The 16,435-nt window shown below is 34.2% G+C and overlaps 1 protein-coding gene across 1 annotated transcript; it reads right to left on the bottom strand.

Moving 5' to 3' along the window:
- Positions 1–825: 825 nt before the first annotated feature.
- Positions 826–14,978, bottom strand: LOC107518184 (transmembrane protease serine 11B-like protein). The gene is made up of 10 exons (XM_016159629.2): positions 14,971–14,978; positions 8,398–8,513; positions 7,425–7,543; positions 7,270–7,337; positions 4,857–5,017; positions 4,122–4,160; positions 3,430–3,604; positions 2,435–2,694; positions 1,821–1,963; positions 826–987 (listed from the first exon to the last, which is right to left on the bottom strand). The coding sequence occupies exons 1-10, from the start codon at positions 14,976–14,978 to the stop codon at positions 826–828; spliced, it is 1,251 nt and encodes a 416-aa protein (XP_016015115.2).
- Positions 14,979–16,435: the final 1,457 nt, after the last annotated feature.

The raw sequence follows: 16,435 nt of genomic DNA, 5'->3' as shown, positions 1-16,435 counted from the left end.
AGAGACAGAGAGATAGGGAGAGAGAGAGCCACCTGCAAGACTCTCAAGAGAACGAATGAATAAAAAGAAAAAAATAAAATTGTCATATTGAACAAAGATGGTCTGATTTTAAATTTGTTTTAATTAAAATACATTACACATTTTCATGGTTCATTCTTTTTATATATGTTACAAATAGAGAATTTCCATAGAAACCTGTATCAACACTAAAGAATTAGTGTACCTAATATCTGTAAATCTAAAATGTATTGTTTTGCCCAGTTTTGCTGATGGTGAAATCCTTTCACAATGACTGCAAGAGCTGATCAAGACTCAAAATAAGAGACTCTGAGTCAGTGCCTAAATTCTGACCAGGTTGAGTTCACAAGCACATCCCTTCCCCAAAAACTACGACATGAAGGCAGATACAGCATGTTCTAACCTAACCTTCAGAAGGTGTTGGTTCCAGTCTCTCACAGTGCTGCCTGGCAACTTGCAATGGACAAGGACATACTTTCATAATTTTATAAAGTCCGAATCCCTAAAATCAAGAGCTTTATGCTATGGTGAGATAACCACAATGTGGGGTCGTGAAATAGAAGACAAATAGTAATAGTCAGTTTTTGATAGGAGCACTTACATTGCTTAGGTATTTCTCCACTAAACATGAGATTTCCTATTTTGTCTTGCAGAGTCTGTTTAAAATTAAAGTTCATAAATATTCCCTTAAGACCACAATTCTTTCAAAACAGCCATTATACACACTAATTTAGAATGCATGTTATTTAAGTCTCTGGAGAAACAGTTAAAAATGGCCTAAGAGAGTTTCTACATGATTCTTTTCTTTTAGATGCCAGTCTTGGAGGCAATCCAGTTGCGGTAGGCAGTCACTCGCACATAGACGCCTGGCTTATTGACTTTACCGCATTCTACTCCCCAGCTCACTATTCCAACAAGGTACCAAATATTTCGAGAATTGGGGTAAACTAGTGGTCCTCCAGAGTCACCCTAAATAAAACAAAGAATATTTAGCATTATGAGAATTTACTCCCAGGTACTTGACTTACACTAGGTGTTAAGCCCTGATGAAGTTTGTGATTCATGCTTCATAAAGACCATAGGAAGGTATATAGTGTAAATCTCTGCTTCACCCTTAACTGAAACTATGACTGGCCAGAATATATTCCCTGAGGCTCTTTGGGGTTGGTGTGAACATTGAAGGCATGAACTAATAAGTTATAAGGTCTAGTTCTATGAGAAAGCTTTGGAAGACTTATATTATTGATATATTTGGAGTATAATGTATCTGAGAAAAGTAGCCAGACCCCTTGTCATAAGGAGGGTAAGAAGATAAGAGAAGTTGGCTGAAAATAATTGAAAACTTTCTGAGACTAATCTATTATTGAAATATGATTAAGAGTATGAACTGTAATGCTAGACTACCTACCTCGTTTAGGATGCAAGCTCTCTCACTTACTAGCTGTGTGACCTTATGCAAATTACTTTACTTTCTCCACTTCAGTTTTCCCATCTATAAAATGATAATGATAGCAGCTACATCATAAGGTTGTGACGAGGATTAAATATATTAATGTCTGTCAAGGACTTAAGTCTGTGCTTGGCTCAGAGTAAGTCCAAAGTAAGCGTTTGTTAAACACTTATAAACATGCTTTGCATATAGGAGAGAATTACTTTAGTGCCAAAGCTGAGAGGGAGTTTGACAGAATTTTCAAAGTACAAATTAATTGCAGTATAGAATTGTTTCCATATAGAAAATTTTCTAAAAATAATACTAGTTACTTATATATTATGTGGTCATTGTGAACAACGTCTGGACGTACCTGGCAGGCATCGATATTTCCTTCCATGTACCCAGCACATAGCATTGTGTCCTGCACCAAACCATCATATGCTTCCCTAGAGTTGCAGGTGTTTGTATCGATAATCTTCACAGGTGCTTTCTGGAGTAACACTGGGTATTTACCTAAAGGAAATAAACATTATCAGCAAAAGAGCTGCTCTGAAAAAGCAGTATAAAAAATTTGTTTTGTCCTCTGTGCATAAGGCATATATTTGACTCTTGCTTATTAGGGTGAAAAATCCCACTCAGATCCCTCACTCAAACCAATGAAAAAGAAATGTTTGAAGAATAATGTGAAACATCTTAATACTGCCTTTCTATGTCCTTATCTCTCTTCTCACATCGTTGGACCAGAATTTTCTCAAGTAGATTCTCTAAATTAGGGAGTTTCCACAAACAAATTGGTCTCTTTGGAATGTTCCAAACCAAGGCAATTTGCAAAATCATAACTCCATATGCACCATTTCATGAGAGATCTCCAAGGAGTACTGGGTATCCAGAGGTAAATGATGCCTTTGACTCTGTACCTATATTACTTATTTTTCTTATTTCTTTTATACCTTACACACTATGTTAAGTTGTCACTGGACTTACCATTATATGAAAATGCTCCCCATCCTGTAACAACAACACCTTCACCTGGCAGAAAAATCTGTGTGGCTTCAGGAAGACAAACTCGATGTACATCATTCTTAAATATAACTTTCTCAGTGAGCAATATAATTGCAATATCATCATGATGTTCACCCTGGATGTAGTCTTCATGAATAATAATTTGTTGAACATAATGTTGCATATAGGGGGGACTTACTTTGGTGCCAAAGCTGACAGTATAGTTTTTTGGATTTTGTGCCCTAAAGAAACAAAAATCGTGTATTTATTTCAAAATAATAGAAATATAGCCCACATCTACTTCATTCTTTTCATGACATTAATATTTTCTTTCTCGATAGTCCATTATCAGTGATACAACCTGATTTTTAAATTAATTTGAAAAATCTTGTTTGAGTCCCTACACCATACACCATGTAAGGAAATGAGGATATAGAAATAAAAATAAATAATCCATGCCTGTAAGAAATTTAAATACAATGACAAATGGTATAAACATAGACAATTATAATTGCTTAAATGGCTGTGTATATAATTAGTGGGACCACAAAAAAAGGAGGATTTAAATCTGTATTCTCTAAGGAATGGAAAATTTCTTAGGGTAAGTAGTGTTTTGTATGAAGCCATAGAGCTGAGTCATATTTGCCTTAAAGAAAAGGAGAGAGGGACAGGCATGCCATGTACAGAAGGAGGGAGAGAGGTTTTTTTTTAGCAACTATGAGTAGTTTAGGATGTCTGGAGTATAACGTAATGTAAGATCAAAATCATGTAAGAAAAATAGGTTGTATGAAAAATCAATGACTTTATCCATCCTTGCCTTAGACTGGCTTACCATATAATTTGTCTTCTAAACCTTCCAAGACATTTTTGATAATAAAAGGGAATGATACTGATAATTAAACTGGGCTAACAGGTGTAAACTGGAACTGTTCCAGAGCCTTTGTTCTCCCTGGCCTTGGACAACATGAGGAACTTACATTCGAAAGCAGTGAGCTGCAGTCACCAGGTATCTTTCACTGATCAATGATGCCCCACAGCGGTGTTGACCATTCTTTTTGAGACTTGCTTGCCATGGCCATTCTCCCTCCAAAGCGTTGGAACCTCCCTTGACTCTATCATACGTAGCTGACATCCTTGCTCGTCTCCCACAGCCTGTCAGAGGGTGTCAGTTTTGTTCCATTGAGAATAGGAAGACAGTGTTTGTTTAATTACAAAGCTGAGAGTAAAGTGAATCATTATTGTATAGTTCTGTTTGACAATATCTTACATAGACAGGAACAGAATTATCTGTACAGAAATCACTAGCATGTCCTGAATCACCTCCATACCCAGTATAGTACCTCCAAGACATCTCAGCTCTTGGGGATTGTGAAAGCTGTGGGGGGACAGGTAGTCTTGGTTAAGTCCAGCAACCAGACTCCCTGGTTTTAATTATGGTACCACCTTTTACAAGCTAGTTGAATTCAGGCAAATTATTTTACTTCTTTGTGCTTCAGTTTCTCCATCTCTAGAATGGGTGGTAATAATAATACTTATTTTTAGAATGATTGTGAGAATTAAATAAGTTATATGTAAAATACTTAGACCTGTGCCTGGCCAAGAGTAATAAATATTGACTGTTATGTTTTATATTATCTCATATATTTAATTTAAAAATATCTAAACTTACGGCTGTTGATAATCTTTTCAGCATCGGCCTTACTGATTTCTGAAATAAAACAAAAAAAGACATGGTAAATACCTAGCATTAATCCACTCACCCTGGGGCCAATGGTGTAAGATGGTAGGTCCCACAGAGCAAGAAGGTCCAAAAATAATTTGAAATCTCAGGACAAAATGTTAATAAAAAGGAGAGAACATTGGTTTATTGAAACTGTTCCTTTACTGTACATGAATATAAGATATGAAAATACCACCTTCACAGTTCCATGTGAGAGATTTCTTTTATTTAATTGGAATTGTATTCTACATTATCTAAAATGGAAAATTTGCATTTTTTTAGAAGAATAGGAAGTTTCCACAAGTAAACCTGAGTCCTATCAGTATACCAAAATAATTTTTAAAAAGTGTCTTTCATAATGGCAGATCTTATGCTGCTTTTGAAAGTTATAGGAGATCATAAAAATAGCAAGGCACACCATTACTTATAGAAGATGTTCAAAGTCTTGCTATCTGCTTTAGAATAAGAAGTAACATTTTCCCCTCAGAACCAATTTTAAGGTGTGCCATTATCATAATTTGAATGTTTTTCATAATGAAGAATACTAATTATTGCTCTGATGTAAAACAGTGACACTCATTTTGCATAAAACATTGAGGATCAGCTTTGTGTCTCGTGCTTGTAATAACTGTTAGAGGTAAGAAAATGAAAGTCACGCTGCTGCCATTTAATGCATAAGCTTACCCATGAGCCTAAGAGAATTAGGATCTGTAGTCAAGGACCCTGAGTGATTACTCAGCATCTGATGTAAGACACTTTCAATTCTTCTTCTTGTGTTTTCCTTCGTTGATCTTGGAGCCTTGAATAGCAGCCATATATGTGCCGTCACACTGTTGTTTTCAGGACTGAAAACAACATAAAGATATCATATATTGCTAAAAAATTGAATTTCCTTCCTCATTCCCCAATTTTTCATATCTTAATCCTTCTGCTTTTTTAGGGGTTTGTGCAGTATTTTCACTTTAATCTCAGGATTATCCACCTGCTTACATTAACTTGGTGAAAGTATGCATGCAGTTATATTATTCAGTTTAGAAGGCAAGTAGTTCTACAAATTTGAAAAATAGCAGAGGGTAGAAGTAAAAACTAGCTCATTATTTATGCATTCATTAATCATTTATTGAACAACTGCTATAGATTAATAATTGGGCTAGGTGCTCTAGGTTGGTTTGAGGGTGACTAAGATATGATTCTTACTCTCAAGAAATTTTCAGATTTTTAGAGAGAAAACACGTATACAAATGATTATAATAAATGAGGCAGAAGTGGTAAGATAATGTCCTTATCCGTAGATAGTCAGAGGAAGACTAGGTCATTTTTTACTTAAGAGATTAGAGAAATTTTTATGGAAAAGGTGGCATACACATTAGACCTTAAAGTATTTTCATCACTACTTTATTATCACGCAGAAAATTTCATTAGTCAGAGAAGAGGAAGAATAGTATTCCAGAATAACTGGAGAGCAATAACAGTAATTAGCATTTATTGGGCATCTTCTGTATTTATTATTACATGTAGTCTCTACAACAACCTATCAGCATAGCTATCATCTTTATTTTATAGACAAGGAAAAATTGAAGCTTTGAGAGGTTACCCAGCATGCCCAAGATTATGCAGCTACTAAACTAGGATCCAGATTCAGTGCAATTGACTCCATAACCTGGGCTTTTTACACTGTGCATTCTGTCACCCTACGCCCAGTCAGCCAGTGACAATGATATCTAGGAGACTGGGCTCAGATGCAGGAGGGTCTTTAATGCTAGCTGAAGGGTAACAGTGAAGAGAAGTTGAGTAAAACCATGCTTGAGGAAAATTAAACTGACTGATGTTGAGGGAAGATTTGTTTGAAATTAGGAAAGAGATGGGCAGCCCAAGAGGCTGGACAACAGACAGGTAGGAATTATCAAGCAGCCCTTAACCTAGTGTCTGAAGTGGCATGGTTACGCTTTGGATATCCATAATGGATAAGCAGTCTTCTGGTATATAAATCAATAATCACTCCTAGGACACACTCATCTCCTGTAAGTTTGATTATTGTAACAGGGTGTACTGAAATAGAAAACTCTGCCTCTTCATCATCTCCTGTGGGCTCATGCTTCACATAGATACCTAAGTTAGATGCATAAGAAAACAAAGAAGACTACCAGTGGTCGCTCTTTTCTCTGAGAGGTACACAGGCTCTTTAATTTTAGTCTCAACTTCTTTCCAATACTAAAATCGACCCCCACAGTTAATGCTAGTTGAGATCTTGATCTATTCTATAAGTCCAGGAGTCCCTTGAGTTCCAAGAGGAGGGAAAAAAAGGCAGACATAATTTGGTGGCATCGATAAAGGTAAAAGCAATAATTCCCTTCACTTGAACTGTGTTTATTTGTAGATATTTTCACTTTGATCCAGAGTACAGTTTTATGAGGGAAACAATGTAGGCATTATTATTAATATTTCTCAGCTAGGGGAGCAGACTCAAAGTGATACAGTGACTCACCCAAGGCTCTAGGGCCACTAAGTGGTAAAGGCTGGGCTTGGGTTGTCTACCTTTCATTGTAGGGCTCCCTCTGCTATTCCATGTTACTCCAAACCCACATGCAGAGAACACAGCATAGGTATTTTGCTTTTTATTATGATGACTAGAAGAATCTCCTTGGCATCAAAGCCTAGTGTAGATATGCTCTTTTCTATCTTATAAGAACTCTAAGACAGTTTCATAAGGTGTTCAGTTGACTTGAAAGGAGAAAGACATGAAAAATAAAAAGGTTTTTATTTATGCTACTGTTAAGTAAAAATGTCAGATCATCAATTGGTCTTAGGGACCACCTAATGCTTGCCGGACTTTAAAACTTATGAAAACAGAGGGATACATTATCTGTAATTTAAGGATTGATACATTCTCATTAGAACTGATAAACTCAACTATATAGCCCAATCTTTGCTTTGGGTTCATACTCAACAATTAACCTGACACTTAGCTTAGGATAATACTGAATATTAATAACTCATTAGCTAATGACTATAATATATCAATATACTTTTTACAGAGAAACTTTCAGCATAATAATATGTATGACAGGTTGATCTCTTTTCTGTTATTGTTACTTACACAAGTGTGATGACTTGAGAATTGATATATTGTCTGTAAATGCTAGAACTGTGAAATGCATCAGCTATCTGTTAAAGAGAAGATAGAATCAAACATCAAATTCCAATAATATATGTCAGAGAATTAATAAATAAATACAGGATATATGAATTTACCTTAGTCTCAAGAATTTCACTAAGATAGTTATTTTCTGGTGATGTCTCCCTTTCATAATTTCTGTTATATGGGATATTCAGCACTTTAAAGCTACCTCGATAGTTGTAGGTTGTGTTTTCTGTGAGATAAAGAAATGATCCAAGAATTATTCAAGTGAAATGGATTTCAAATCCAGATATAAATTATGTAGTAATATCATCTAGCAAGTATTGTGCTTATATTAGACATTGATAAGTGCTGTGAATCTTCCTGGCATGGTTGATTAGACAACCTGGGCATCATGGAAACTACTTGTAAGATCAAGAATGAAGTAGATATATATCAGTCAAGGTCAGAAAAGGGAGTCATATCTCAATTGAAACAGATAAAATCATATATTATAAGTAGTATTTTTGTCTAGAATAATCAATTGTCAGACTGAATAGGATTGCTAATAAACTACAAGGAAGTGTAGGGGAGAAATGAGATGTGTAAGTATGCTGATTTTCTTGCCTTTTATAGCAGGATTTAAATATAATGTCTAAAGTTAAAACACATGTTTTAAAAATAATTCTAACTTTTCTTATGTTTTCAAAGTCTTTTTTAATCTGTTTCAGGGACTTTTAATGAATGTTTTTGTTATGAAGAAAAATTCAATATCCTTTGGTTTCTCTTCACAAAAATAGGCATAATATTTTAATTATAAAGTAACATATATAATACCATCTTGGAAGAGTACATTTTGCCTATCAGTTATCTATCTATGCATTCATGTCTTTATATGGTATATATTCTTTTACCTATGTATGTTCAAAATGATGTTTGCAATAAAGTATTTGATAAATGTTAACAGTGCTTATTTCTCCAGATCCCAGAAATATGCGTTTTGAAGGGAGATAATTCATTGCTTGCAATTGTCTCTTTTTCTTTTATAGAAATGAAAATAAAGTTTACAACAAACTGAAATAAATAGAAATGTATTTATTTACCAACCTACTGCCAGAAAATGAACCAAGAGACCAATAGTTACTCCCAGGATTGCCAACACTCCAAACACAATGAGGGCAATCATCCATAGTGGCAAAGATGTACGGGAAGTTGTGACTGGTCTGCAAGTAAAGCATATAAATATGAAGGATATAACAGAAAAATTGGTCATTTCAAGTTTTTATTTCTTTCCTCTTGCTCACTCTTAGAAGCTCCACAATTTAGGCACAGTAGTAGCTGAAGACATTTGAAGGAAGAGAGAAAGAGAATGAGAGAAGGATGGAAGGAAGAGAAAAAGGAGAAAAGGAGGGAAGAGAGGGAACAGAGGGAAAAAAATCCCATGAGCTTATCTGAGAATTGATGATCAACTGAACCTCTATGGATCTGTGCTATGAGATTATTTTTCAGGAGTCTGATGGTTGGTGCCAAGTTATCTATACTTAACATCTAGTTCCCTCCCATGATCAATGTGTAATGACAGAGTTAGCAATATGTGAAGAACTTTTCAGGTTGAGTGGGGGGAAAAGAGGTGGAGAAAGGAAATATCTTAGAAATTCCTTATGCCTAAGCCTATCATAATTTTTTAATGTATGATCACAATCCTATTTTATTTATTATGTCCTTATTATATACAAAGAACACAGACAAATATGAATTGCTATATTGGGTCAGAGTAGTGTCCATCTCTGTTACTACCTTATATATAGCTGTGGTTCAAAGACATCACGTGCATGCTGTGATCACTCTACAATAAGTTAGGTATTTTCATTGTGTTTCATTTTTACAAAAAATATGTGTTGAGAGCCTCTGCCTTAGTTGAAATAGGGATTTATGGGAACTATCCAGATAAAGGGGCATGGAAAGACATCTAAGAAAAGAGAAAAATATGCAGTGCTCAAAGAATGGCCAGCAATTAAATGTTCTTGCAGCAAACTATGAGTCATAGGTTGGTCAAAGATGAAGTTAGACTGAGATGGTTAATTTTAGTGTCAACTTTGGCTAGGCCATGGTGCCAAGCTGTTTGGTCAAATGCTAGTCTACCTGTTGCTATGAAGGCATTTTGTAGCAATAATAAACACTTAAAATCGGTGATTTTAAGTAAATGAAATTACCCTCAATAATGTGGATGGGCTTCATCTGCTCAGATGAAGGCCTTAAGAGCTAAAACTGAGTTTTCTGGGAGAAGAAGGAATTTTGCCATGGAAGTATAACATAGAAACCCTGATTGAGTTTCCAGCCTGCCAACTTGTCCTATGGATTTCAAACTTGCTAACGTGACAATTGCATGAAGCTATTTCTTAAGATTTCTTTCTTAATCTCCAGATAGATAGATAGATAGATAATGGGTATAAATTTATGAGAATAAAGATATATAAAATATACTATACCCAAAAGAATCTGTCTATCATCTATCTATCTATCATCTATCTATCTATCTATCTATCTATCTATCTATCTATCTATCTATCTATCTATCATCTATGTAATCTATTATCTAGAGATCTCATTGGCTCTGTTCCTGTGGAGAATCTTGACTTACAAAGAGGCAGCAGTAAGAAGAGCTTTCGATGCCACACAAGGGCAATGAGATTTTGTCTTAAAAATTGGATCTCCTGTAAGTGTGATTGGAGGATAACCTTAATCAGAATCACCTGAAAGCTCTTATTAAATATACAGATTATCATATGGTCCCTCAGATCTAGTGAATTCAGATTCCTAAAAGGGCCTGATAATTTGCACTACACTGCTGGTAACGCAGATTCTTAACTATGTGCTATCTTAATGGCAAAATACTGAAAAACTTTCATCTAGCCAGGACATATTGTTAGTTTTTTCAGATTAGAAGTAGCATTGTGGGCAGTATGATGTATTGGATCTCAGATAAAAAATAGAGTTGATGCTTTCATGAGAACATGATTTTTCCTTTTAAATCCATCCTCTATTTTTTTCTGTTTAAAATATATATTTTTTCAATATTTTTTATTTTTTAAATAATATTGGCATTCAATAATATTTATATTAGCTTTAGGTATACAGTGTAGTGAATAGACATTTATATATAATTTATGAAATGATCCCCCAATTAGTCTAGTATCCACCTGGCACTATACATAGTTATTACAATGCTCTCGACTATATTCTCTATGTTATACTTTACATCCCCATGACTATTTTGTAACTACCAATTTGTACTTTTTATCCCTTCACCTTTTTCACTCAACTCCTCAACTGCTCTCCCACCTGGTAACCATCTCTGTATCTATGAGTATTTTTGTTCTGGTTTGTTTGTTTGTTTGTTTGTTTTGTTCTTTAGATGCCACTGTCTAGCTTATTTCGCTTAGCATTATATGCTCTAGGTCCACCCATGTTGTCATCAATGTTGAGATTTCTTTTTAAATGGCTGAGTAATATTTCATTGTATATATGTGCCACCTCTTCTTTATCCAATCGTCTACTGGTGGACACTTAGATTACTTCCATATCTTGACTATCGTACATAGCTCTGCATTGATTATTTTTTACTCCCTTTTAAAACTATTTCATAATTCTCTTTCTTCAAACCTCTAGCATCTTCTGCTCCATCCTCAGTCTCAGCTAATAACCTTACTTCCTGGTCCACTGAGAAAATAGAAGGCATCAGAAGAGAATATTTACAACTCCATTATCATGTTTGTGAACTCATCCTCAACTGCAATCCACACTCTGCTTTTCCTCATGTGTTTATAAATAAACTGTGCCCCTATCTTAGGGTAACTCTCCATGATCTCATCGCACTTTCCAACCTATGTTTCTAACCTATGATGGAGGCATTTCAAAATACTCAGAGTTCCATGGACAACTAGACCCTTTCACATCTCTGTATCCTTGCACACTCTGGTCCTTCTGCCTAAAATTTCCACCTCAAGTCTACCCTGTGAGCTTCTACTCAAACTTTGTCACTCAACTCTATCATCTTTTCATTGAAGTCTTCCATAGCCAGCCTAATGTGGATCTACATTGAGAGTAATTTTTATTTTTACATGAATCTTTTTACTCCTACTTGTGACCACTTTGCCACTTGGAGTCATGTTATTATGTGTTATTTTATATCCAGGACATAGTGTGATGTCTAGCACATTATAGATAATACTTGTTAAAGGAGTGAATGAATGAGATCAAGGAATATCAAGGGCAACTGGATTGTGTATGATGGCTAGATTACAGGGTTACAGATTATGAAAATCTTTCAGTGCTAATCAAAAAATTTTTATCCTATCCTGTGAAAATGACCAACATGAGGACACGCAGTGTTAGAAAGGTGAATCTGCAAGCAGTTTGCATGATGATGGTGTAAAGGAGGGAGAAAAAGGAGAGGACCACTGAGGAAAGACACTACTGTAATCCATGGAAATGGCACGATGGGATCCTGGATGGTGGTAGTAATAAAAGCGAGCGATGAATTTAATAAAGGTTACAGTAAAATATTTATCAGAACTTGGTAATTAGTTAGTTATATTGGTAAAAGATGGGAATATATGAAAGATGACACAAGATTTTACCTCAAGAAGTAAAGGAGACTAAATTGAAGCCTAGAAGAGGTAATTTGGGAAGAAAAATGATAAATATTATATATCTTGAGTTTGAAAGGCATTTAAATTTCCAGTACATGACTGGAGATATCTGACTGGTAATTACCTAATGAAACATAGCTAGGATGTCAATTTAGGAGTCACCCCAAAACAAGGAAGAAACAAAGCTAAAATTAGATTGCTGTAGTGCATGTTACATAAAATATTGTACAGAATTGATATTTCTCTTTTTAAGGTAAACATATATATCTATTCTAACTATGACTAATTTCTCAGTTTTTCATACCTTTCCTGAATTTCTTAGTCTTACTCTTTGGTACTTCTCAAAAGACTTGTCAGCACATGTTAAGTGTCAAATTCAAAATATTGTTCACTTTTCATCAATAGGTAAGCGCTTGCTCATCTCATAAGCATTCAACACCACCAAAACTACTTTGCTCACTGCTTTGTTCTCTAATCTTTACTCCACGCCCTTTCTTTACTTTTCTGTTTCCCATGAACTTTTAATAATTACTTTTCCCCCTAATAGTCTCTTAGTTGAAGATATATTCGTACCTTTCTTGCTTGACTAGTTTTATTTTTAAAACTTTACCTCAGAACAGAACTTCATATAGATTTGGGCAAATTTTCTTCTCTTAACCCCACAGCTTGTTTTAAGAACTTGTATTGTTATAAGAACAGAAATAAATCTAAACCTATTAAAATTTAATCAAACGAGATATCTTAGAATTTACCCCGATACAATGATTTAAAAGTAGAGAACTGAAATGACTTCCTTTTTTTCAATTTTCTTGCATCGAAAACAATGTAGAATTTTAAATTTACTTTTCCTATCCTCTTTTTCCATTTTTATTACTGCCTGTTATCAGCCCATATGCTTCTCTGAGTTGTAGCAACCTTTAACTCATAATCTAAAGATTTTATAAACCACGATGCAGATTAAATAAGTGTTTAAAAATGACAGACTTCTCGGGTGGAAGAATCACTCAGCTCCTCAGCCAATATTTCTGGTAGTCCACACTACAAGTTCTTCTGAAAAATCACATAAAGGAATTACTGGAAGAGGATCCAGAATATTATTAGATCTTTTTTTTAAATTTTATTTTATTATTTGTTTCAAGTATACAGTACATTGGTTAGACATTTATGTAGTTTAAAAAATGATCCCCCCAATTGCTCCCTCCCTCCTCTGGCCCTCTACCTAGCCATTACATTAATGCTAACTGCATTCCCTATGCTGTGCTCTCCGTCCTCATGATGGACTAGCAACTACTAATCCCTACTTCTTTAACCCTTCACCCTGTTCTCCCTACCCCTTAACCCCCTTCTTCTGTCTTGTCACCAAATTGTCCACTATATTTGTGAGTCTATTTTTGATTAGTTTGTCTTTTTGTTCCTTAGATTCTGCATATAAGTGAAATCATATAGTATTTATCTTTCTCTGTCTAATCTATTGCCATTAAAAAACAAACAAACAGACAAACTCTTGTCCATAAACTCTCAATGCTACCTTGGCAAGACTCTAAAACACAGCTTTCTTTTGAAATTTTTTCCATTCCATTCATAAGGTCTAAATGTAAGAAAAAAATTTAAATTGACAAAATGTCATTTTAAAGTCTTGATTTTCACGTCTATGGTTTTTTTTTGTTTGTTTCTCTTGGCTGTTCATCATTCAGGCAGCCAAGTATAACCACAGGGTTAACTAAGGTCTTATGCTCTTCTAAGCAATTAAATTAATGCTTCCCTCTGAGAAGTTAACCACTGATTTAGTGCTCAGACCTTTCCTGGGTAACTAGGGGTGCTTATAAACAATGGCTTAATCCTTCAAAATCTTTCAGGTTAAGACTTCACACAAATGTCAAAATGTTGAAGGAGAAGAAGGAGGTGCCTATAAATAAAAAGAAAATCATACACCCAGCATAAAAGTGATGACTACCTTATAGGCAAAACAAAACAAAATAAAACAAATCATTCTGTTTCCTCTTCACAGTTAAAGGCGTATGATTACTATTTTCTTTACAGATAGATCAGAAATGCGGCTAATAGGAAAACAGCGTTATAAATGATATAAGTTCTTGAATAAAAAATTATGAAACAATAAGTTATTTACTTTAGTTCAAGAAAAAATGTTTTTAGTATATTCTGTCACAATGATACAATTTCTAATCACATTTTTATATGAATACTGATATTGTAAAAAATACGTATAAATATATATGTGTCTTAAGGGCTTAACTATTGACTCAAGATGCACATTTTTAAAGAAATATTTGTATAAAGCATGTATTTATATTTCACAGTTGTCTGAACATTAAATATTTTATAATTAGGTTCTCTGAATTTTGCTATTTTGCACATATTTTGATGAAAATGCCTTGTGAGCTAAGAGTACATTTTAAAAATGACATCCACGATCACTGTTTACTACCATAATTATTTAGTTAGATACTTTAAAAATAAACAGCATATATCTATACATTATTATGTTGTTTTAGTTCATGAATATTTTACAAATAAAAATACATGGTTTTATATATGATTCTATAGAAAACACCTATGAAGCAAAGATACTGTGAGTTTCAAAACAATATTTATGAAAGCACTTAGAAGACACAGATGTTTAAAAAATACAAGGGTGTCATAATCATAATCACCATCAATAATAATTTAACATTTGATTTGTAAGAGAAAAAAGTCTTTCTGCCTCCTCCTTTCCACTTTACAACAGTTGAGCATTAGTATAATTTTTTTATTTACAAGATCTTTAAGCTTCATGTAATCTTTTGAAACACTCCCCAAATTATTTCATGAAACTACAGATTCCCAATACAAATGCATGTATGTGTATGATAGGGTTGTCTCAATGTAGGAAATTCAAAATTCTGTGGAAAAACTACAAATTTCTCCTAAACTCAGTTATTTTGCTACAACTTTTGGGTAGGAATCATATTCATGAAACAATGTTGGTTCTATTTATGTCAGAATTTTAGGCAAGCAAATCTCCACTTACCTGTACATGATGTGCTGATATATCGGCTGCTGATGTCAATAAAAGTAAAAAAAAATTTCTGTACTTCTTTTGTCCTGATCAGTGGTTCTCAGGTAAATGTGCTAACCACAATGATACTTGGGATTTTAAGGGCTGGGTGTAATAGCAGAAGGTAATTAAAAGGAAACTTGTTTCACAAGTGTTGATGACAAATGTGGATCTGTGGTTTAAAGGAAGATCTAAAAATTCTTCTTTGGGTTGGCTGCTTAGAAAAGGACAGTGGACATAATAACTTGGATTGGTCACCTAAGTGGTCCATCCAAGAAATACCACCACAGATTGGTGAATCAATGTTCTCACTCAGATTCTATCCATCCGTTTTGTGATACAGAGCTCCTCATTGAAACCAACTGTATCCACAAGAGCAGTCTCTAATAAATGATTGAAATATACATTATGGTTTTCTTTCATACATGATTCTGCCACAGCATTACTCATTTGTAACATGCTGAATCTAAAAATTCTCACTGGGACTCTGTACACACTTATGTAGGAATGAATTTATAGATGGAGGTAGGTTTTGGTGTAAGACATTCAGTTCTATTTTGGTAATTCTTTATTTAAAAAAATGGAAATAATTGATCTACTCAATTGTTTTACTAAGTGAATATTAATTAAGTTTTTGGGTAGCACAAAATTTTACAAAAATAAAAAATCAGGAGGTTATTTACATATTTTGGATACAAATATCTAGATTTTTTAAAATTAAATTTATTGAGATGATATTGGGTAATAAAGTTATATAGGTTTGAAATGTACAATTCAATGTCATATGTATATTGTATTGTGTGTTCATCACCCAAAGTTAAATTTCCTTCTGACACCATATATTTGACCCCCTCTCCCATGATCTACCTCCCTTTCCCCTGCTTCCCTCTGGTAACCACTAAACTATTGTTCGTGTCCATGAGCCTCCGTTTGTTTGTCTTGTTCATTTGTTGCTTTCAGTTTTATATCCCAAATATGACACAAATCAAATGATTCTCAACTTTTTTGTTTGACTTATTTTGCTTAGCATGATAATCTCAAGATACATCCATGTTGCAAATGGCAGTATTTCATCTTTTGTTATGGCTGAGTAATATCTCATCTTTCATATCTTTAACCACCCACTCACTTCATTCATTCATTTAACAAATATTTGTCATGTACTTCCTGAGAGTACACATTTTTCCTAATCATGGAAATACAACAATGGATATAATAAAGTTCCTGCCTTCAAGGAGCTTACACTCTAATAAGAAGACAAACACTTGAGAAAACAGCAAATACATAATTTACTTTGAGATATTTATACAGGCTATAAAAAATAAAACAGAATAATTGGGTATAAAGTGGTATATGTGGAGGGTGGGTAGCTAACTTTAGGCTGGTCAAAAAAGGCATCTCAGAGAACGCTTTTGAACAAATACCTGAATGATAATAT

This window comes from Rousettus aegyptiacus, unplaced genomic scaffold, assembly GCF_014176215.1.
Source record: "Rousettus aegyptiacus isolate mRouAeg1 unplaced genomic scaffold, mRouAeg1.p scaffold_m13_p_10, whole genome shotgun sequence".
Classification (NCBI taxonomy): Eukaryota; Metazoa; Chordata; class Mammalia; order Chiroptera; family Pteropodidae; genus Rousettus; species Rousettus aegyptiacus.
This window is presented reverse-complemented; position numbering and strand designations above follow the sequence as displayed.